Source organism: Eschscholzia californica, unplaced genomic scaffold (assembly GCF_041429995.1).
Source record: "Eschscholzia californica isolate CP2 unplaced genomic scaffold, dmEscCali1.0.p SCAF_2, whole genome shotgun sequence".
Taxonomy (NCBI): domain Eukaryota; kingdom Viridiplantae; phylum Streptophyta; class Magnoliopsida; order Ranunculales; family Papaveraceae; genus Eschscholzia; species Eschscholzia californica.
The window spans coordinates 54,613,313-54,637,058 of NW_028238309.1; the positions used below are offsets into that span (position 1 = coordinate 54,613,313).

The 23,746-nt window shown below is 35.4% G+C and overlaps 3 protein-coding genes across 6 annotated transcripts; 1 reads left to right on the plus strand and 2 right to left on the minus strand.

Annotated features, from left to right (window-relative positions):
* The first annotated feature begins 3,541 nt into the window (after window positions 1-3,541).
* On the plus strand, window positions 3,542-10,352 carry D27 (beta-carotene isomerase D27-like protein). Its single transcript, XM_086660917.1, has 7 exons — window positions 3,542-4,166; window positions 4,339-4,481; window positions 4,729-4,821; window positions 4,899-4,960; window positions 5,241-5,347; window positions 9,751-9,846; window positions 9,923-10,352. Exons 1-7 carry the CDS (start codon window positions 3,917-3,919, stop codon window positions 9,964-9,966), a joined length of 795 nt encoding a protein of 264 aa, XP_086517043.1. The 5' UTR covers window positions 3,542-3,916; the 3' UTR covers window positions 9,967-10,352.
* A 2,029-nt stretch (window positions 10,353-12,381) lies between these two features.
* On the minus strand, window positions 12,382-15,982 carry LOC147559121 (guanine nucleotide-binding protein subunit gamma 1-like). Its single transcript, XM_086660918.1, has 4 exons — window positions 15,417-15,982; window positions 12,988-13,040; window positions 12,833-12,877; window positions 12,382-12,711 (listed from the first exon to the last, which is right to left on the minus strand). Exons 1-4 carry the CDS (start codon window positions 15,537-15,539, stop codon window positions 12,627-12,629), a joined length of 306 nt encoding a protein of 101 aa, XP_086517044.1. The 5' UTR covers window positions 15,540-15,982; the 3' UTR covers window positions 12,382-12,626.
* A 1,262-nt stretch (window positions 15,983-17,244) lies between these two features.
* On the minus strand, window positions 17,245-23,390 carry LOC147559122 (uncharacterized). 4 transcript variants are annotated; one of them, XM_086660921.1, is made up of 15 exons: window positions 23,274-23,373; window positions 22,663-22,818; window positions 22,466-22,576; window positions 22,269-22,323; window positions 20,922-21,010; window positions 20,701-20,725; window positions 20,574-20,612; window positions 20,330-20,447; window positions 19,787-19,947; window positions 19,337-19,673; window positions 19,104-19,240; window positions 18,729-18,927; window positions 18,264-18,590; window positions 18,103-18,183; window positions 17,245-17,766 (listed from the first exon to the last, which is right to left on the minus strand). In XM_086660921.1, exons 3-15 carry the CDS (start codon window positions 22,541-22,543, stop codon window positions 17,424-17,426), a joined length of 1,989 nt encoding a protein of 662 aa, XP_086517047.1. In that variant the 5' UTR covers window positions 22,544-22,576; window positions 22,663-22,818; window positions 23,274-23,373; the 3' UTR covers window positions 17,245-17,423. The 4 variants fall into 4 exon arrangements, with proteins under 4 accessions (XP_086517047.1, XP_086517049.1, XP_086517048.1 ...); XM_086660923.1 differs by having other exon boundaries at window positions 19,337-19,613; window positions 23,274-23,363; XM_086660922.1 differs by lacking the exon at window positions 22,663-22,818 and having other exon boundaries at window positions 19,337-19,613; window positions 23,274-23,390.
* Window positions 23,391-23,746: the final 356 nt, after the last annotated feature.

The following is a 23,746-nucleotide window of genomic DNA, read 5'->3' on the forward strand; positions in this document are numbered from 1 at the left end:
AGGTGAGTTGGAGAGAGAGAGGGGTGAGTTGGAGAGAGAGAGGTGAGTTGGAGAGAGAGAGAGTTGACATGGAGAGAGATGTGTGGTGGAGAGGAAATGAGGTGGAATTATAATTTTATTTTTATTTTTAATTTTGAAAGAAGATTTAAAGGAAGGGTAGTTAGGACAATTACATCAAAAAAGGGGGCCATATTTGAATTTACGAAAAAAAGGGGGCCATAAAGGAAGCTGGTCACAAAGTAGGGGGCCATATAGGAATTAACTCATAAAAAAAAGGGAAGAAGATGCAAGATCGTCTCAAAAGTTCTCAACCGTTGGATCCTGCGTGATTGATGTAAATTACGAATATCCGTAGTTGTTGAGGGTAAGTGGGCCAATAAGAGGTTGGGGTGGGCCGGGTGGCCAGGACCTCCTAGATCTTCTCTTCGACTAGATCGATGTGGACCGGTCAGTTCCCATTCGGGTGTTTCAACTAGCTCCAGTACCATGATGGAAAGATTTGTTAATTTCATTTCGGCCCCCAATTTGTGATTAACTACCTGTTTTGGTCTCTATAACTGTCTAGCAGATAGTTTTTGTCCCAAAAAACTAAACAATTTTTTCCTCCTGAAACTCCCTTTGTCATTTCTGGAGATAACATTTTGTCTTTCTTTACCCACGTCGTCTCTATTTGTTCTTCCGCGTAACCAATATTTTCTCAGGCAGAGCATAAATCAAATTGTTGAACATACTTCTACAAATCTCTTGTTCTAGGATTCAGGGGCAGAGCCTTTTCGGATTAACTCTTTCTATTAGCATTTAATTCATGAAAAAGTTCAAGGAGCCTAAGAGAGAGTGTAATTCTCTCATTCTAGCGCTGAGGCGACAGAGCTCTCCTGGATTCGACTCTATGTTGGTTTGTTAAAGTCTCGTTCGTGCATATTCAGGGTTCCAGCACGTATCGCCTGAGTCATCCAAGAATGCCCATTATTTTGCTAAGCATAAGGAGAAAAGAAGAAATCGAGGGGGTGATTGATGATGTTTGTTTTTTTTATGATTTTTTAAGTGTATGGTGTTTGTTTTCATATCACTTTTTAGTGTTGCACAAACTAAGTAATTACATATTTTACCTTTCCTAGAGTCTTTTGTCATTTTTAGTGCTAATACATTAGGGTTAAATGGTTCTAGTTATAAATAACAAATACCAGGGTTTATGAATAGGAAAATGTTATCTGACCGGGCAATAAATGATTTGAACGACAATGCTATCTGACCAGACAATAAATGACTCGAACTGTTGTAGCAGACCAAATTGCTGACATGATTCATGTGAAAATTTTGTCTTCTCGTTGCTATTCAGGTGATGTTTGTCGAGTCAAGAATAATATATATAAATGATGTATGTACTACGTAGCAAAAATTAGAGATTATGATGGTAGTGAAAAAATTTACTGGAGAATTTGGGAGGAGCATTGATGAATAAAGAGGGGTGAAGGAAGAGGGTTGTTGCTAAACTCTTCAAGAAGGAGTACGCATTTTAAAAATGTAGCCTTTTAATTTTAGACAAGAATGTTCTTTTTATCTTTTCAGGCCGTCGGCAGGAAAATTTTCCAGCCGGCGACCTAGTCGGAGAAGACAGAGAGAGTGGTGGGGAGAGAGAGAGAGGGGTGGGGAGAGAAGATGGGTGGTGGGGAGAGAGAGAGAGTGAGAGAGAGGTAAGGTGAAGAGAGAGAGAGAGAGAGACATGTGAGGTGGAGAGAGTGTGAGGTGAGGTGGAGGGAGGTGAGGTGGAGGGGTTTTTTTTATTTTGAAACATATAATTTGTAGAAGGGGTAAATAAGAAATTTATCTTAGAAAATGGGCCAAATTTGAATTTACAAAAAGTAGGAGGCCAAAGAAGGAAGCTGGTCACAAAGTAGGGGGCCAAGTAGGAATTAACTCAAAAATTAAATATTATAAATATTTGTTTCCAAGTTAAAAATGGAACATATAGTATAGAAGATTTAAAGTTATCGTTGAACTCCATAAAAAATTGCCTTCTTTTTTATTTTAGTCTCCCCTAAACATTAATCTTGAATCCGCCACTAGTAGTAGTCATTGTTAAATTCAATTTAGGGTAAATGTGTCTTTTACAACGCTTAAATTAAATTAAATTTTGAGGGCTAATGTGTCTTTGGCACACCTATGAAGTTATTGCAAAAATATTAGCTTTAAATTTGTAATTTTGTTGTTCTGAATTTTCTTTTTATAGTTTTGCATTTACTTTGGGATCACTTATTATTAATATTTACTCATTAAGTTATAAAACAAACACCTTTTTCATCAAGATATGATTTTTTTTTTCAATTTCTTGGTTGTTTTTTGTTCTTTACTTTTTCTTGAAATCACCTTCATCACCTTTTCATCAATATCTTCTTCATTTTCACCATTATATCCATTATTTAGTTTATCTTCATCATCCTCATCACGGGTTAGACGTAACAGTTCATCATAGAAAAAGGTCAAGGGAGGCCCTTTAGTAAATCTGGTGAGCATAGGGGTGCTTTAGAATAGAAATATCTTTAGGGTGCGCCTTTAGAAGTCCTAAGAACTTTCCAACACCCATATGGTAAGTTTTATAGGCCTCTCCCATTACTGTGTTAAAGGTCGGGCGCATTTATACTGAGGGGGAAGTTTTCCAACAAATTTCTATGCTCCAAAGTGTCCAAGAACATTAATTTTCATATAAAAGTGTAGCCTAGGTTGAGCCTGGGCCCAATGCAAGTAAGATCTATTTTTTTGGTGAAATAACCTAAGATAGACATAGACAAGGGACCTAATTTCTCAAACATCGTATGTAATTGTCCGAGTTCTGGTCAGGTAAACGAAGATAAGCAAACAACAATCTTGGTGGGTACGACAGTATGTTTGGCCCTTTCAATGGGAGAAGGTGGGGTTTGGAAAAGACATCAACATCAAACAGAGATAAATGTTTAGGTTAGTGAACATCACTTGACACAATATAAGCTATGACCCTTTCGACCAGATGTATGGGCCCTTACATTCTTGGTAGCCCTCTTTCATCCTAAAAACTAGTTCAAGAGTGAGGTTTTTCTTAATTCTCATGAAACGACTACATACCCTTTCCACAACTAATGTGGTTTTATCTTATCATTAAGAATACAAGTTTGATACAGTGTATTGGGCTTAATTCTCTTTGAAAACCGACTTGCAAAGAAAATATAGTTTTAGACTTTTATCTGCTTTGCAAATTCCAATGTATGGAATGAATCTTGTACTTTTCCTCAATGTCAAGCCAGGAGTCATTCGACACCCCTCCTCCAGGCAGGGCTAAGGTTACTAAGTTCTGACTAATCCCGTGAGACACACGTTCTGATTCAAATGCTCAAAGGACGTGAGATAAACAAATGATATTCGGGAGTTAATTTCTCTATATCATCTTGTGCTGAATAATCGTGTGCAGAAGTAATGAGAACCCACTAGTCATGAGGTTCGTATCCCACCCTCTAAGCAACATAAGTGATACGTCATAACAAGAGTCTTGCCGGCCAAGTAGTAGTTTGTAACCAATGAAATCACTCAAAAGAGTGAGAGAGAGAAAATAGGAAATGGCATCTTTCTATTTTAACAATCCCTTACAACTAACAAACAATTGAGAGAGAGAGAGAGAGAGTGTTTGATGATGATGAGGAAGAAACAACACCCACTTTCTTGATTAAAAAAACATTACTTTCTCCTAATACTGTCTTTGTGATTCCCTCCCTGCCGGATGTTGTGAGCTTCATAAATGCTCTTTTCATGATATTTTGTTTCTACATGCTATTTGTCCCTTCTCTCTCTCTCTCTCTCCCACTCTCTCTCTCTATAATATATATATATACACATACCTTCCTTCTCCCCTTATACTCTTTCACACTTCTTTTTTAATAGTATAAAAATGGAAGGTAAGATATTACTAGATCATAGTAGTAGAAGTGTTTCCTCTGAATGGGTTGGTTGGAAACTGAGAAGCAAACCAAGTAACACTTCTACTTCTCCTGTGGTTGTAGCTGTATTGACAAGACCTACTATTACTACCACCACTATAGGAGCTGATAATAACACAACAACTACTACTATTTATAAAGATAACTTTTTCGATCGAATCGCCATTAACCACCTCTCCCGCAGTATGCAAATTATTACAGGTTCTCTCCCTGCCGGCCGGCCGGCCCTCTATCTATCTTTATTACACTCTTCCCTTGTGTGTCTGGCTATACATACATATATACTATCCTTATAATAGAACACAACTTTTGTCGGCGTTCAAATGTTTTTGCCTGAATCTTGTATTAACTTGGGAATGTTGGAAAAACACAGGAAAGAAGAATGAGAAGCGTGGTTACGAAGGTCTGGTTGAGGCAGCAAGCACGGTGTCTCGAAGTTTTAGTGATACAAATAAACAGCAAGAAATGGTTCTTAAATCTCTTAATAAAGCCTTCCCTAGGCCCATCCTTTCTATGGTATGTTCTTTTTCACAATCACCTTCTTTCCTACCTTCTTTGTCCATTTTAGCTCTATAATACCTCTTCACTACATGCCCAAAACCTTCTGTTGGAGTGGTCAAGAACTTTGTACAATTTTGACCTAAAGGTCAGGGGTTCGAGACATTCTAGGTCGAAATACGCTTATTAAATGACCAACTTAACAACTCTTAGCTTATATTGGTTAACTTCTTTTTCATGTGTATTATGGTTTTAATGTGGGCAGATAAGGTTTTTGCTACCACAAACAAAATTTACAAGAGAATGTTTCGCCATCTTCACGACCTTATTTTTCGCGTGGCTCGTAGGACCTTGCGAGGTATGGGTAGTGTGTATACTTTCTTACTAAAACATACATTAATTTACGTTATGTTGTTAAACGTTTATTCCAAACAGGTTAAGGAGTCGGAGGTGGAAGGCAGAATCGAGAAAAATGTAGTTCACATCAAGAAATGCAGGTTATCCTTATAAATTGATCTCATGAAAATATCATAGAACTAATGCCCAAAATGAAAAAAAAAAAGTATAAATAATTACACGAAAAACAATCTTCTTTTAGAAGAAAGACGGTGGCAAAACTTCTTCTATCGTAGTCAAAAAAATTTATAAGAAATCTTTAACATTTTTCCATTCCTAAAATTACAATAAGAAATAACCTAATTAAGATTTTTTTTATTTATTTATCAATTATGTTCATTTTCCTAACCTTCAATTTTGTTTAATTATTTATTGGAGCAGATTTTTGGAAGAGAGTAATTGTGTAGGGATGTGTATAAACTTATGTAAGATGCCTTCACAAATGTTCATAAAAGATTCATTAGGAATGCCTGTCAACATGGTCCCTAGTAAGTTCTCTCTTCTTCTTTTTCTTTTTCAATTAATTATCTAAATTCTCTTTTTTTTCATACTCAACAAAACAAAAATTCTCTTTTTTCCTTTACGAAAAAGGGTCGGTGGGTATATAGACCAAAATAATGTTCAAAAAAGGTTTATGATCCAATCTTCTCAAAATATGGATATTTAGTCCTTTTACATTATGGACATAAAAACCCTCACTTTCTAAACACATTACCGTCAATGTCCCACGCTCAAATTTGACGTGGAGATTTATTAGCAAAAATTGTGGAGATTTATTAGCAAAAAATATGGAGATTTATTAGAAAAAAAAATGGATAGAAACAAATCATAATTTCTCTCTCCTCTAAACAGATTTGGAAAACAAATTTTCTCTTTCCTATTATCCGAATCAATCAGAAACAAAAATCCCAACCAAAACGAAACGTCATCACCACGGATATTTTCAAATCAATTTTCTCTCTCTTCTTTACAGATTTAGAAACCAAATCAATTTTCTCTTTCCTATTATCCGAATCAATCAGAAACAAAAGGTGGCCAATACGCGGACAACCATTTTGCTTATATGGACAACTATTTTCGAGCCCGATGCGAGTCAACTATGCTTGACTTAATTGACTTTGATTTAATAAGGGGACAACTCCATAAAGTCTTAAATACTAATAGTTAGTAAATTGTGGACTATTAACAAAAATAATAGTTAAAAATTGTAAACCTAAATTGTCTTCTTTATCATCATCTTCTTCTTCTTGTTTATGTGAGTGTTATCATACTTGAAGTACAGTAATCTATCCAACTCATGCTACTAAATAAACATAAAAACTCATGAGAAAATGTAATAGTATTATGTTCTTGATAATCACGTGAACTTGTTATAAACAGGGAAAAGATGAAAATTGATGCATCAAGGAATATATAAAAAAAAATCTATCCAACTCACAGCTACTAAATAAAGAAGAAGAATTTGGAATAAATCCAAGTTTCTCAACCTCAAGAACAGAGAAGGCAAAACCCTACTTGTTTTCCCCTATGTGAGTGTAATCATACTTGAAGTACAATCATTTATCCAGAAATTTCTAGAGAGAGAAATTAGGGTTTAAAAAATTTTGATTTCTAGGTTTTAGGGTTTTTACATTTCTCTTTGGGGAGATTCTTTAGCAATTCCCTTCCCTTTGTTTGATGTCATAATCAACAATGTTTCTCCAAAAAAAATTCTCTCTCTACAAATTTGGGTGTTGATGATGAAGAGGAAGTAACAGAAGAAGAGCAAACTAACTAGGATTTATGGTATTCATCAAAAAAAAGAACTAGGGTTTATGGAAAAAGAGGGAGGTCATCAAATAATACATCTGATTTTAAGAGGACTTGAGTGAAAATAATAGAGATTTGTCCCCTTAGAAACTGATGTCCATATAAAAAAATTAATTTTTTTGAGATGTCTACATAAGATAGTTGTCCATATAAGAAAAACGGTTGTCCACGTATTGCCCACCAAACAAAAATCCTAACCAAAACTACAGTAAAGTATGTATAATTTCTTCACAAGTTTTTTTTGCATGGTTATTTTTCATCATAAAGAAGATTGTTTTAACGTTATGGTGAGATTTTGGGTTGATTTTTATGGTTTTTTCTGTTGTGACATAGTTGTTCAAAGCTTCGTCATAAATCAATTTTTAGAGATCTGTTTGATAAATTATGTCAATTTCTGTCTGGTATAACTTAAATTACCGTAAAGTATGTATAATTTATTCACAAGTATCCGTGATTTACCACAGGATTTGGTAATTTTTGATAAATAACCAATGATAACAGCAAAAATTTAAAAGTTTTTAATTGATCAAACCTTGTAATTTCTGACCTAAACTGTAAATACGATATTATGTATAATTTACAATAAATTATGCAAACTTTATGAAAAATAATGAGACATTTATCACAAATAATGAAATCATGTTTCCTTTCCATGTCTTTCAATATGAACATGGAATCGCATTTCAATGGTGTCCATCCATGCACTATCCATTTGCAATCTTCAACAGGACACACAGCAGTAACACGCTTAGAATCATTCTTTATGAATTTGAAATCATGCCCGGTGTTGATGCTATATTGCCTAAGAGCATATCGAAAAGCTTTTGCACCCCTAGGAAATAACTGTCCTAGTTCTGTAAATATCTTATCCCAACCATCTGATTTCAGTTTGATTTTCTTATTTTGATTTGATGATTCTGCCTGGAACTCCATCTGTGATAACAAAGTGAGATAGATTAATTCAAATAAATTATATATACAAGTATATTATTTGCAGTAAATTATATGAACATTTGAATAAATTACATGTACTTTACAAAAAAGTACACAGGATTTACATATGTAAATCAAAGATGTTATAATAATGAAACGAGAACTGTTTTGATATTAAATCATACATAATGTTCCATAAATTACGTATGATTTACACAAAATAATATAATGTTAATGTTATTCGTGAAAAATTTGCAGAACCAGAACATATATCATGTTCTCAATTTGATATACATCGCAGGGAAAAGTTTATATAATTTACGTTACACTATGGTAATTTATTCTAAAGTATATATAATGTTAATTCTGTTACGAGTAACCGTGTGACAGAATCACGTTTCATCAATCTGTACGGAAAAAAAATCAGATCTGGAGAAAATTTGAATATCATACTTTGCATAAACTCCAAATCTATTGATAACTGATATGACGATTGATTGAAAACAATAAGTAAACTCGATTTGTAAGATTTAGAAATGAAGTATTAATCTCATGAAGATCGTGATCATTAATACAAACTTTAGAGAGAGAAAGACAATAATAACTTTCTTGATCTGAAACAAATCATCAAATAAGAAAATTGTTTACCTGATTAACAATTAAGATGATGATTTTGAATAGCTCTAATGATAATGAAACAAGTTAATGGAAGATTTTCAATCGAAACATAATCAGAAAACATAAAATTTGGTTTGAGTTTTACCTAAACTTAGAAACTCAGTTTTCTGTTTTAATGGAGGATAGTTTCAGAAGATGAAGATGTAGAGAGAGAGAGAAAGATAGGACGAGAAGGTTTCGATTACAAAGTTTTTTGTTTTAATGGAGGATAGTTTCAGAAGATGAAGATGTAGAGAGAGAGAGAAAGATAGGAAGAGAAGGTTTCGGTTACAAATTTAAGGAAGATAAAGATTTATTTCTTCCTTTAGAGTCGGTAATTGGAGAGAGAAACAGGGAGATAAAATAGGAAAACGAATATTGGTTGATTTGAGCTTAAATTAGATCTTATATATATGGAAGGTTAGTTTAGGTATTATAAATTATTTGGTATTCTAGGGATTTGTGTTTTCTCTCTAGATGACACCAAATGGACTAGATATCCATTTGTATTATTTTTTTGGTTTTGAAACCCTTTATAGGATTAGAGAGGACTAAAAGTCCTATTAGGGTCCGTTTTTTGGATTATAAGCCCAAAAAAACTACGAAAAATGCTATTATTTATCATCTAATAGAAAAATATAACATTGATTTCCATAATTGAAAACCATCTTAGTCTTTCTCTGATAAATTCTAATAAAAATAAATTTATGTTACATATATGTTAGATTCTTTTACAAGATAATAAAACAGGAAATACAGTATTTTTATAGTGACGGTTGTTGGTGTCGTTGTTATTGCTCGTCTATATTACTTAGTTTTGCTAAACATTGTAATTTGGACTAAAAGTAAAACTATATAGTATAGAGTATTAGCCAATGGTTTTTATAAAGTTATTTATTATTTGATTATTAAACATGTTTTTCAGTAGAGAGTTTAGTGGTCTAAAAAATTTGAATTGAGTGGACATAGACCATTCTTGTTTGGTTGCTATAATGGTGATAGAACTTTTATTAATATCATAATTAAAAATAAAATAATATTAAATTTTAATAATAAGATTAAATATTAAATATTTTACTTGCATAATTACTGAATCATGATGACACTTTTTACTGTGATCTGATTTATTAGCCGTTAATAATGTGTAAGTGACAAATCTCGCTTTATGTTCCATGCAGTCCTAGCTAGTGGTATCAAATGAGTTGGGCGGACCAGACTAATGTTTGCGATGTTTTATGTTAGTGGAATTCTAATTACATTTTTAGGCTCAAATTTTAACGAAAGAAAGATTATGCAAGTAAAAATTATTTACATTCAGACTATCTCATAATTTAATGTAGTTATGGTTTTGAACTATTGGCAACAAATTCTAACTGGGTTGTAGCTAATTAAATGTACAATTTATCATATTAAAGAGTCAAATTTCTTTGGAATTATACATGTTCGGAAAAAAGACTAATGTGGAAGTTACTTTCTTGTGGAACAACTGCAGATTTTGATGATATGAGTTGTGAGATGATCTACGGACAGAATCCCCCATCACTGGCTGACGATCCAGCATTTAGACAACCGTGTTTCAAGACAATATGTAAGTCTTTTATCTCCCCATTTTCGTCAAGTATCCGAGTCCTAATTTGTGAAATTCCAAAAAAAATGTGGTGCAGGCAAATCGAAGCAAAAACATACATCTGGTTGTTCAACATTGTGAACGTGATGGTCTATTAACGAATCTCCAACATAGTTAGAGTATCGGTTCATTCAATCATCTGGATTCCATATCAAGGACTTAATTTGATCGTTGGATGAACAATGATTGATTGAGCAGATGTCAACTAGTCGATATTTGTTATAAGCTTTGATTGATGAGGGACCCAAGTCCATCACTGTCCAACACCATCATAAAATGGTTATGATGATGATGGTTAGTTGTAATTTATATTTTTATTGTATTGTTTTCCTTTTTGATTTTTATTGTATAGTAAGTAACTTGATGTTAGTAGTAGCACCATACAAAGTAAATGTCCAAATAGAATACCATATGGAGGTAAAATGTTATTTACAAGTTAGAAATTAATATTGGTCATTTCCAATAAATTCATTGGTTTCTGTTTAATTTTTGAAGCGATATATTCTCTTTAGACGGAGAAGTTCTTGAAAATCAGTTTGAGACACAACAAGAAAATAATCACAAGTACAAAGAAGAAAACAACAATGTGATGGTTAGACTAAAGAGTGGAAAACAAACCACGATTACAAAATTATGAAACTAGCTAGAACTATAAATGTGGTGTCAATTCATTGACAAAAAATGGTAACACTTAATCAACAACTTATTGATTCATATTATGTTTATATGAATCTTTTCTTTCTTGTCAACTTCCTTCAACTGAGTCAATCACTCTTTCTACCTAGTCAAATAGGTTCACTTGAAAGAGTTATTGACTTGAGAAAAAAAATAATTTGCACCTCATAATTATAAGAGGTTTTTGGTGGACATATAATCTGTCTCCCACCTTTGAGAAACCCTAATTAGCAAATTGAACTTAAACAAACTTGAGAACTAGATCGTTCTGCTGTCTTTTCTGTTTCCTAATTTGGTAATGTTGATGACCCACCCACTTATATATTATACCATACAATTTACTCAATTTAAAAAGATTCAAGTGGGTGGTCCAATTTAGACATAAAAAATGATAGAATGGTGCACTTTTTTGGTTCTAATCATTCGTGGGTGTTAATTTGGAGTTTGAATATCTTGTTTATTTACTGTTTGATTAGAAAAGTTCCCATGGAATCCATCTAATGCTCTTAGAGAAAGAAATTTTAGGGCTCCAAAGTGTCCAAACCACAGGTGAACTTTTCCCATTGATTGTTAAACTTTAGTGTAGAAATAGACCATTCATAAAACATTAGTTTGTAATATCAAAACAATTTTTCACATTAATAAAAGTCCGATGTCTAAATAATAACGGAATCGAGTCAGGTATTAAAAAGAAAACGATCAATTTAGAACAGGTATAATGATAAATAGAAAATATTACATGGTCCAACCAGTATGACATATATATACTCACGGTGCGGACGTATATCTATCTTTTGCCCCTTTACGACAATGGTTGGTCAAATTTGTGCTCTAATTTCATCAGGCTATCTTAAGGATAGTACAAAGAGTTGTTAAGTGGAATTCGATAAAATCATCGTTACTAGTATTACACTCATAACTATGTTGGAAATAATGAAGAAGATCAATGGAATAACAGAAGAGATAAAGTTTATTCGTTGTGTCGTGGTGTTAAGGTCACTGCCTTGAAAGTGATTTTAGAACAACCTCGGGTTCAAATAGTTTTCTCCGTCCACTTCCCGAGGATTTACCACAACTTACTGTCTTCAATTGCACAGAAGAAAACGTTAGTGGAGATAGCAAAATTCTAACTCAATAAAGAGAAGAAGTTGAAAGCCAAGATTTGTGTGTCTTATCTATTGAATTCGACCAGAATATATAGCAACAGAGGAAACCCTAACCGACTAGGAAACGTGGTTGAGAAGATAGGGGAGTTGGCGATAAAAAACGGAAACTGATTAGGGTTTCTCAGAAGGTCAGTTGTGTTCCGAGTTTAGGTCAAAGTGAAGTTACTCTTTTAAGCAAGCCCCGAGCCCTCAGCCCCGGGTGGGCACAGGCTCACGAGCACGGGCCACGACTCAAAGGCCCCAAAAGCCCACCACAACGCATTTGTGTGCGCGTGTAGGAACCTTCTCTACTCCACTAAGTTGTTTATAATGAGTTGTCAAGCAATTCATTACACTATCTAGTTTCACTAGTTCAAAGATGTGGGGCTTTGAGTTATGAGAAGAAATGGCTTTGAGTTATGAGAAGAAATGGCTTTGAATGCCATCTTCCATCAAGAGGAGGAGCCCACCCATGTGCTAGCTAAAAGACAAAAAAGTCTTGACTGATAACAAGTAAGTGAACTTCACCCTCAATTAATTTCACAAATCGAAATAAACCCAACAATCCCCCACATGGGTCTTCGGATTCAGAAAAATGAAATGATGTTTGAGGACGAAGTCCTTGTTTCTTGCCAAAAATAGGGTTCATGGTGCATTTGGCACCTTGGACTTTCCCTTATCTGTAATATCCAAGAGCAAGTTTTATTTCCATTTCTATAAATTTGAACAAGATTTCTACATACATATTTGTGCATAAATCATAATTTAGAATGGTATTTTATATTTACGGAACATATCAAATTCATGTATCTTTAAAAACATCCTCTATGCAAGCTGTAAAAATATTAAGCACAACCTTTGAGCTGTTACGGGCACAAAATGGCAATGAAAAGTTTCAATCTCGAAACTCAAAAGAATGACTCACAATACCCAGCATCTGCAACCTTGTGATTCTTGGGGTCCTTCGAACCATCTATCCCACAAGGGATTCACAGGCCCATGTGTTCTGTCACATTACAGAAATTGTCAGTCGAGATGAAGACGCGAGTTTTTTCTTGTATCTAAAAACAGTAAGAGAAGAGCCATTTTATGGGTAAAGATAAAGAAAATGTGGAGAGAAATCTTACACTACGAGAAGAGGATCTGGTCTTGCTTCTACATTAAGCATCAATCTGGTATATGGCAAACAAAATTTAGCGTTAAAACCGAAATAGTTGTAGTAGTAGTCTCAGATAGTCGGATATAGGCGAAGAATTTATGTATTAGCACTATAAGAACATACTCATCGCATGCTGTGGAAACTTTCTCTGTTTTCTCTAGCTCTTCAAGTTCCTCCTGCATATACATAGAGGAAAAGTAAAAAAAATTGGAAAGTACCAATGAAGAGAAAGAATGTAAATTACATTTTAGGTCCTTTCTCCAATTTATTTGGACCTATCTATTTGACATCTATAGCAGTCATGCAGGCAACTTGCATAAGAAATATGTAGAAACAGAATGAAAGAAAATTGAAAATCGAAGAGAAAAAAGAAACACCACTTGTATACATTAACTCAGCAAAAGGTTGGCAAAGACGAAATGAAACACACATTTGTATTACATATTTCGTGGCACTAATAACATCTTTCTTTATTTGAAACATCAAGATTCGAACTCTGCTCTAGTGTACGCAGTTGTCAATGGATATATCAACATGTTACCACCCAACCAAACTGAGTTTTATGCCCTAATAACATAAAAAGATGTTGAAAGGAAAAAAGGTGTCGAAAAGAATCGGACGGGAATGGTTCCCAAGGGGTTGAAGTCATTTGACATATTGGTTCTCCATTATGACTTGACTCCATATGCATACAAATCTCAAATATATATATATATATATATATATATATATATATATATATATATATATTATCTCAGAAATGTTTATCTATTGATCACCAAATTGATTTGATTTCTTGGTTGACCTAATAAGTCTAGCAAGAGAAAATCATACTACGATAAACCAGGCAAAAGCTCAGAATACTAGCACAGTACTCGTGGTACAAAAAGCTAAAGTTAAACTGAGATGTGCAAGTTCAACAAAGTGGTGAATACCTAATCAAACTCTTCGACCCTTTTGGTTAAATATGTTTTGGGTATTCTCCATAAGTTCCTTAACATTTACTCACCAATAATTTAAAAACAAAATTTTCTTAATTAAATATGGGATTCTCATATTGAGGTACTAAAGCCTGCTTGAAAGGGTATACTTTCGCCTTTTTATCGTGTGACATTATGATCATAACACCCGAATCCTCCTCATATCACAAACATTTTGCAAGTCCTATAAGTGCTTTCCTATAAAAGAAAGCAAAACAATAGTCCTCGTTGGCGCCTTACACAAACATCTCTCTGTCCAGCTCAATGACGCTGAAATTTTTTATTTCCTTGAAGTAGCTTATCTAGTAAAATTGGACTCGATGTCACCTTGGCAACTAACCATTAGCTTCTATATGGTGTTCTAGTTACATCCCTGAGAGAACTCTCTTCTCCAGAGATAATACATAGCCATTGAAGAAACTACGGAAAGAATTCACAATCAATGTCATCCCCCGCAGAATTCAACATAACTAGATGCTTAACATAGAGACCGAATCGTGGAAAAAGCGGAAAAAGAGCAAACGCCAGCCTACCGGGAGTGTTGAAAAGAGAAAGAAAGAAAGAAAAAGAACCTATCTTTTTCCTTTAATGGCGCATCTAAAATGAGAAGCATTAAAATTTCTTCTAACATCTCAGGGAAACTAGACATGTCGTTTCGTAAGGAAACCTCTAAATTTCCTAAAAATAGCTCACTGTCACATTGAAGAAGCTCCTCCGGCTAAAAGAATAACTATGGGACATAAGGTTTCGACCAACGCTACCAGATACTCTCTTCCCACTAGCGTACCCGATTCCCCATACCCTTTTTGGGTGGGTTGGCGATCCGGTACTCCAAGATTAGCTTACCGCAATTTTTAGTCTTAATGATCCCAAAGTCTTTATAAAAAATCTATAATTTCTAGTAGTTCAATAGTTAACTACAAGAATTTGATGAATTTACCAGTTAGAATTAAATTTTATGGAGACAAAATATCTGATAGTCGTGTATCTATTACAAATGCATCATAAAGAGTACATATTGTCTAGTAAAATAGTCAAAAACATATTGCAACCGAAAATAGCAAATGGAAGAAGTATACCCCTAGCGTACAATAATCACATGTTAGCGTACCGTGTACCCGTACCCGTACCACGTACCGGACCGATCCGTGTACCAGGTAACCTTGGTTTCGACCAATTCCTAAACTTATAGCCCACATGCATACAACCTTATATTTATAATAATCAATAAAATTAGAATCCCCTGAAACTCAATCCACAAGATGGAAGCATTCAATCTTACAATTTTAAGTGATAAAATTTGCAGTTTTAGAGTACTTTAAGTCCTAGTACAAAATTGAACTGAGAGATAATTAGGGTAAAATAAGCTCTCACATACATACACACAAACAATCTCCATTTATAAGACAACCCTAAGAAGAACAGAAAATAGAATTAAAGCTAATCAGAAAATAACAGAAACCATTTAAAGGTATTAACTTTTTGGGTGGGTTGTGATTGATTTATTAGGGTTTTCCTAAAAGAAGAAGAAGAAATAAAAAAGCAAAAGGAAGGGGGGGTTAGGTAAGAAACCTCAAGTGATTTAGTTTCTTGCTCAAGTCGTTTTAACTCTGCAAGAATCCTGTGCTTCCCTCGCGTATCAGCTGCTACTTCAAACTCAGAACTACTAAATTGGTTCTCAGAATTTGTCTCCATGCTTTCTGTCTCTAACTTTCTCTCTCTGAACGGAAAAAAATTGAGAGAAACCCAGAAACAATCTATACCCTAGTAGAACAGAGGAGATGATGACACCAAGAGAAAGAGAGAGAGAAAAGGGAAAATGGGGGAGGAAGACTAAAAATTGTCATGGGGTTTTCATTAAAAGTTGGTACCCTTTAGAAAAGGAAGAAAAGATAGTAGAAGGAAGAGTTATAATAGATCTAAGAACAACTCAAACTGTATTTTAACTAGAATTAGTTGAGAGAGAGACTGAGAGAGAAAGGAATTGAATTGTAGAGAGAGAGAGAGAGAGAGACGAATTCTAGAGAGAGAAAGGAAAGGAAAACAGCTTTCTTGAGTGGAAAAACCTTTTTCCGTTATGAAAAAGCTTTAAGCTTTTGATAAACAATACAAAAAGGAAGCTTATTCTTCCTTATGGTGGGGTGGGGTGGGGTGGGGTGGGGTGGGGTGGGGTGGTCCTCCAAGACCAAGAGTAGTCTAGTACTCTAGTGTGATATTGCTAGTTGTCGTCGGTCAGGCCGTTTTTCTCTCCACATGGGCTGACTATTGGGAGCTAGACGCATCAACTTTCAACTTCTAATAAGTCTAGAATCAATGGTGGATATTGGGTTGTTTACAAAGGGAAAGACTAGAATCAATGGTGGATATTGGGTTGGACCAACACCCGTGACCAAGTGGGCTGAAAAAAATACTTAACAAAAAAAAAAGTGGGCTGAAAAAGTTAGCCCCGCCTTGAAAACAGAAATGGTTGACCATTTAAATAATTTGTGATTGACCACTTTCATATTTTATTTGCTGGCTAATTCCATTTTAGCTCCTAAAGATAACCAACTCGCTAAAATGACCACCTATATATATCACCAACTTTCAAAATAGTCCCCTAAACCACTTTCCTGTCCACTTTTATGTCAGACACTAGCGATGCCATATTTTTGTTACCAAAACAATCTGTCTATTTTGTGTTGATCGAATTTTTTACTTACCAAAACAATCCTTCTATTTTGGAGAGAGAGGGAGGGAGATGGAGATAGAGATGGTGAGAGTGCACGAGAGAAAGAGAGATATTGGGTTCATAAATATTGACCTGGCAATGAAGCAATTTCAAAGAGGTAAAATCGGCATCGAAAAAGTTATATCCTTAGTGTCTTGACAAAAATTATGATCTTTAGGGTGCTAAAATAGAATTATCCCTCTATTTTTTTTTGTTGAAAGAATTATCCCTCTATTTGCTCCATCATAGTTATTTACTAAAAAAAAAAAAGAAATAAAACCTCTTCTCCAATGTCGAGATAAACATATAAGAACTGGAAATTTGTAAACAATGGGGATTACATTTGTCCTTGGCACAAAACATTGTTCCCCTGACAATGTCTTAATGCAATAGAGATCGAAAAACAGAGTATGACCACAAAAATGGCTTGCTTGGTAGTACTAACAATCAACACTAAGATGGTTATTTTGGAGGCATTCATCATTTTATCCATTCCTAATTCAATCCCACTATCAAGAAATGATTTCCCCTTCGGGTTTTACTCCTACTTTGCTTCGTAGGACTCTAAGCAAAACTCTTCGGTCTCAGTCCACCCGGTAGAATGAAGCATAATCTCGGTATCTCTAAAGTTGGCGGAAGCTTCAAATGCAATAGCTCTACGATTATCTCCACTTCCATATCAGAATGATATTTTCTAGAACTTGAACATCAAATAAAAAGCATTAAGAAAATCCAAAACAACAATAAGATGTTTTTTCGAAGCAAACAGTAATGATCCCAATAACAAAACTAAAATAAGATGAAGGGTACAAGTTCTTAGAACAAAGACTACTTCAAAATAGGATGTCCTTATTATAACAGCTTTTCGCCTACTTAGACTCCCTATCAGGACTTAAATCTCCATAGGAAACCAAGCTTCTATTATTCCTAGGTGGAGAGATAGATTTTGATTTTCTGGTTGAATTTGAATTCGCTTTGCCCCCATGATAGCGTTTGCTCGCATCAGCTGATGGTGATCTGGACAAACTCCTGCTCCTTGATCTTGATCGTCGTTTCTCTGATGAGGGGATTTCTCTTGCACGAGGACCAAGACGTGATCGAAGCTTCTCACTTATTGCAGGTCGCTCATCCATTGGGCTTCGACTTCTGTTTCGACCACGGTAACCAGGTGGGCTCCTTGAGGTGCTCCTACTTCGGCTTCTGTTCCGGTACCTGAGGAAGGGCAGGAAGAGATTAATATTATAAACAGTAACGATGAACCAAAGGAATGAGTTGGAAGATCCTGTACAAGGCCAAAAGATACAACCTCACTCATAATAAGACAATTCTTTTACACAAAATTAGGGTTCATACTTCATAATGATTTCTAGCCTCTGAGACTGCGTTTTTCAAATCATTGGCCAAAGGCCCGAGACTTATGATGATTTAAAAGCAGAAAGGCTTCCTCTCATGTCCTAATGTTAAATTGAGCATCAAACAATTGATATTTACTATTTGGAACTATTAAATTCTGCCCACGCTTAAAATGCCAAGACAGATATAACGTACCTGGGAGGACTCCTGCCTCTTGGTGGGCTTCGATATCGTCTAGGCCCTGAACGATCAGGGAAACTTTTGTAGCTCTGATACCTATATATGACCAGAAAATTAATGCCAACATCAAACATTAAAAACACTTTACTTACCTAAGTGGCATGACCTTAGCTTACCTGCTGTTCCTAGCATGTACGTTCCTTCCGCCGTAATTGTACCTAGGAGGTGAACGCTCTGGAGATGGTGTCCTGTATTTACGTGCAAAGGAGTAACGCTCAGTGAATCCTCGCCCTCTTCTAATACGTTTGCCATCACCATCAGGAGACTTGCTTCTTGACAAACTTCGACGATGATTAGATTCAGCAGGTTCTGGATTTTTACGAGTCGGACTCCGTGAGTAACTTCTACGGTTCTGTTTACCGAGCTTTTCAGCAACACTAGTATTGTCCAACCCTGGACTCTTACTTGGACTTATTTCCCGACTGTTGCTTGGACTCTTGCTCCTGCTCATCAAATATTTCAGTTTGATTACTTCACCTCATCCCAACGAACTATCAAAACTGAAAGTGAAAGCTAAGACTGGTGTGAATCACCAATCACATGCCTACGTAGTTCAGGAAGAAATAAATATAGGTATAAACCTCGATTTCTTGGAGTGATTGATCGAATCGGTGAGTTGGTTTGCATTTTTATCAGATTTTGCTCGATTTGCATTTTCTAAAGAAAATTCACCCTCTTCATTAGATGAGTCCTCCTTCGAGACTTTCAGATCATCTTTCAGAGCCCTGCCTCTATCCGCTTCTTTTTCCAAGACAGGTGAAGGTAATTTGGCCCCCCCAACTAGAATATAAATTGATCACGATTAGTAATTAAAATGAATGACTCCAAAAATTCATTCAGAAGACCTGCAGTTCCACAAAAAATAAAAGCGACATGGTTCCTCGAGAACAATTGAGATCATCATATAATTCAAAATGTAATGGAAATTAAATTCTTTAAACAAGCGAAAGACATACCAAGATCTTGCGGTAATTTCTTTTCCACAGGTGATATATTTTTTCTGGTTTTACGAGCCAATACTCGTTGATTGACATCATGGTCAGAGCTTCCACTTCGGCTATCACTCTCTGAATCACTTGAACTATCTGAACTCCTGAAAGAATGCAGAAAGGCAAGCAAATAAATTGCAGAAGCATAAAACTGAAAAACGTGAGATAGAATGATGAAGGTGATCGCACTGAAGTCATACTGTTTGGTCTTTCTTTTTGAGCTTCTATCAGGTCTCTTTCGCCTCTTCTCCCTGAGCTTATCCTTCCGTTTCTTCCCATGCCCATTCTTAACTCTTTTTGACGTCTTTTTCCTCCTACGCCTTCCATCACTAGAACTTGAATCAGACAGCGACGAGTCTGAATCAGAACCACTAGAAGAAGAATCAGAATCAGATGAACCAGACGAATCAGATGAAGAGTATCTCCTTTTTCTCTTCTTTCTCTTGTCTTTAAGGGATTTCTTGTGCCTCCCCTTCCCTAAATCATCAGAACTATCGTCAGAAGAAAGAGCTTTCTCAGATTTCTTCACCTTTTTGACTGGAAGGAAGAAGTTGAGGATAAAAATACATTAGAATTAGCAAAAGTTCATATATAAAAACGTGACCTAGAGTCAAACCAAGCATCGATTGTGACTCAATACCGTGGTATACCTTTCCCTGTTCTTACTGCATCAGGAGTTTTGCTTTCAGTAACTTCACCACAATCAACAATTTTGACGGGACAGACAGGTTTGCCCTGATCCGAGCCTACTTGCTCGATTTTCTTTACAATGTCCATTCCCTGTATGACTTTCCCAAAAACAACATGTTTCCTGCAAGATTGATGTATCTCTCATGTAAATAATTTGTGGGGGTAAAAAGAAGTGCATATAAGATGAAGATGAAACGAACACACACGCAAAAAAAAAAAGTCTCAAAAGACAGAACATGTGACCTCTTACTTGCTGAAATTAAAATAAGAACAACTGTTGAGGCTACATTACAAAACCAAGTGATACATTTATATGATTACTACAATGACCCAACTTCCTCTGTATCATGGGAGCAGAGTAAGGTACAGACTAGAAACCTGTCATATATGGGTTCCATATGTAACTGAGGAAGTATGATAACAATATTAAGATTTTTGTACCCTTCTAATTCTTTTTATTCGTCATTTTTGGAGGAAAAAAAGTATCAAATTAATAGACATACCCGTCAAGATGAGGCACAGCCTTGAAGGTTATGAAAAATTGGGATCCGTTTGTGTCTCGTCCAGAATTTGCCATCGAGAGAAGACCAGGCTCATTGTGAACCCGCTTAAAGTTCTCATCTGCAAAATGTAAAGTTAATTTAAAAGTCTAAATATTAGAGCTAAAGGAACTTCGCAGATCGACACTTAGCATGTCTAACTGCTAATGCATTGTTCAAGAATCTAAACCAACAGAGAAAAAAATACCTGCAAACTTGCCACCATATATACTCTCTCCACCAGTGCCTGCAAAGCATTAGAAGGAGCTTCCCCTTTAAAAGTTTCCATGCTGCAGCCATTAGAAGAAATAAACATTGAGAGGTAAACACTATACCATCACGCTTCGAGAAATCACCACCCTGCAAAAGAAGGATCTTTAATCAGGAACAAGTGGCTGTATAGAATGTAATTATGTATAACAACTTATATTGACAGGAAAACACATAAATCAAAGGAAATAAATATTGCTCCACCATATATATCCACTAAAATCACTATATTTTTGTTATACATTACAGCAACAACTGGGTATATTTCACGAATAAGGTAATCTACCTGAGCCATGAACCCTTTAATTATGCGATGAAAGATTGTTCCCTTGTAGTGTAGTGGTTTTTCAGTAGAAGCTCCGATGCCCTTCTCACCTGTAAAACATCACCATCTCAAGATGTTTAGTTTGAACTAAAAATGTGGAGGCCAATTATTTCAAAAGAATCAGATGAGAAAAGCGTTGTCCCACAAACTAAGCAGTTTGACTCGGACTCGGCTTGGTCAAGGTCTGAACCCAAGTCAGGGGGTGAGCCAGCCGAGTCATCCCGAGTCGATCTTTTAGCTTCCCGTTTCATGAGTTTGCTGGCCATAGGTTCCCTGTATCTTTTGTTTAGTGTTTACCGCCCATAAGTGGTTACTAATATATGTGTATAATATGATTTTAAATACTAATAAAATCATATTATAAAATACTTTACTACTAATAAACTTTTTATTTTTATTTTTAGAAAATCTTTTGGTGTTCCAAAGATTTTAAATACTTCACCATGAACCAACTAAATTGCAACTTTCTATAACTATTTAATATGTTTCTACATTTAGTAATTATTACTAATTAGGTAGGATATAGAACATTTCAAAAACAGCATTCATATTTGAAAAAACAAGCATACCCGAGTCATCAGGACAGACACTGACTCGGCGAGTAACTCGCGGAGTCACCCGAGTCACTCGGCTAACCCTAGGCTCGGGTACTCGGTGAAGCTCGACTCAATGTATTATGTATATCCGAGTCGAGTCCCGAGTCACTCGGCCAAGTTGGACTACCTAGCCCACAAATATATTTGACAGACAATTGGAAATTGTCATGGTTAAAGTTGTTTGCTCTTATAACATGGCAATTTTAGAGCCGGAATCCCAAAAAAAAAATATTAATGCTAAACATGGATGAACATATGTGAACTTCGAATGGGATATTACGGTGAGAATGATCTTTGTACAGAAAGACTATCCACAATGGAATACGCTCAAGTCATCCAAAGGGAGCCTAACCACAATAAGGCAGTGTAGGTCAAACAACTTCAATTGCTCCATGTGTTTAAGAATTTGAAACCATTCTGTAACCCTGAATGGATGACTATTTCAGCAGTCAGATTATCTATTCAAGAAGATCTAACGGTCTAACCATATGTAACAGCACCCAAGGGCATATAGAGGACAAATGGGAGATACAGTTTCGAATCAACAGATACATCATTCGCACCAAATTTCAATTTAGGATTCAAGGAATGAAGTGAAAGGTTTTGTATTGAATCTAAACAATTTCGGCTTGGGGATGTGAACTTGACAACCAAATGTAAAGTGAAATAGACAAAATGCTTAAAGTCGCAGGACAAATCAATAATAAAATACCTGTGCAAAGTGCTCGAAAATTCTCTGCTGTCTTTGGAACAACGTCCGAAAAAAGCTGCATATATCAAAATATACCAGTATCTATCAATATCTGCCTGACTCCCTTCAGTAATCAAATACCCGGATCTCAAATAATCAAACAAGAATGAATAAGGAAAAGAAACGCGACGAAAAGAGATAATGACAGATAAGATTACCTCAACAACAATTTTTTCTGAGGTGGCTCCATCAATGGATACGTCAAAAAACACTAGAGGGTTCTTTTTCTTCGCCATTCTCTCAGTTCACACGATGTACAAGCCAACAGTCTTCAATAACAATTTATGCAAAAGAATAAGTACAACATTTTAAATGAAGTACTTACATTGAAAAGGAATGACGAATCCAGTTTTACCATCAGAAGATAGCATCACTTCCATCTCATTTTTAACAAACTAGATCTAAACTATGGCTGAACCGAACATCACCAGATACTCTCCTCCACCTTGCCTACCGCATACCCGATTCCTCCTACCCTTTTTGAGTGGGTTCTCAATCTAGTACCCAAAAACTAGCGTACCGGAATTTTTAGTCCTAATTAACTTTGTACTCATATTTACAAAGTTAGAACAATGTTGCTCAAATAATTATTCTGAAAATCTAAAAATTCTATTGGCGAAAAATTTGAGATGTATACAATAGAACAGATGCATTGATACATCATAGATAAAACTTCAACAATGCGAAAAAAAAATATGAAAAATAACATAAAAAGGTTAAGCCCTTGGGAAGAAAAGGTTAGATTTTTAATCATATTTTGAGGTACAACTGTTAAAAACAACAAAACCCTAAACCATCAGAGTAGTTACAGTCGACTGTAGTTTAAAAGAATCCAATTAGCTAAGCTTCGAAAATGAAGCAAGAATTGCGCATAACTGTAGATCAGGTACTATAAACCCTAAACCCTAATAGCTCCCCCAGAGATGCGACGCGAGTACTGAAAAAAGTAAAGTTATAGAAACTTACCTTGAAGGCTCGAATCAGTGGTTCAGCTCCGAATTGAGAGAGAGAGATCTTCTTGGTTTGGTTTTGTATCGGCTATATCTTCTTGGTTTTGTATCGGCGACTCGCCGGGTAGGGAGATGCTTAAAAGGCCGGGTCGGGCCGGCCCGGGCCTGTCCAGGCCGGGCTAGTAACCGGGCCGGGCCTAGCAAACCCGGGTTGAAAGTTTCCCGGGCCGGGCTCAACCCGGGTTGGCTATACAAGGGCCCAGCCCGGGACTGGGTATAGACCCAGGCCTGGCCGGGCCGGGCCAGCCCGGATTTTCTATAATATATATATATATATTTTTTTTTTTTTTGAAAAACCAAAATTTAAATTAAAAAAATACAAATCTATTGTTTATTTTGAATATAAAAAATTAAAACTTTAGAAAGGATTTTCTATAAATAATGACATGATTTAGAAATGACTTTTGGAAAGATTTTAGGAATAGTTAT

Coding starts and splice junctions, on each gene's coding strand:
- LOC147559122 (XM_086660920.1), bottom strand. CDS start 22,543: ATGGCGAAGAAAAAGAACCCTCTAGTGTTTTTTGACGTATCCATTGAT. Junction 21,011..22,268: donor TTTTCGAGCACTTTGCACAG/GTATTTTATTAT, acceptor GATGTTTTACAG/GTGAGAAGGGCATCGGAGCT. Junction 18,591..18,728: donor AATCACTCCAAGAAATCGAG/GTTTATACCTAT, acceptor TTTGATGAGCAG/GAGCAAGAGTCCAAGCAACA.
- LOC147559121 (XM_086660918.1), bottom strand. CDS start 15,539: ATGGAGACAAATTCTGAGAACCAATTTAGTAGTTCTGAGTTTGAAGTA. Junction 12,878..12,987: donor GTTTCCACAGCATGCGATGA/GTATGTTCTTAT, acceptor GCCATATACCAG/ATTGATGCTTAATGTAGAAG. Junction 12,712..12,832: donor CCAGATCCTCTTCTCGTAGT/GTAAGATTTCTC, acceptor GTAATGTGACAG/AACACATGGGCCTGTGAATC.
- D27 (XM_086660917.1), top strand. CDS start 3,917: ATGGAAGGTAAGATATTACTAGATCATAGTAGTAGAAGTGTTTCCTCT. Junction 4,961..5,240: donor GTTCACATCAAGAAATGCAG/GTTATCCTTATA, acceptor TTATTGGAGCAG/ATTTTTGGAAGAGAGTAATT. Junction 5,348..9,750: donor GCCTGTCAACATGGTCCCTA/GTAAGTTCTCTC, acceptor GAACAACTGCAG/ATTTTGATGATATGAGTTGT.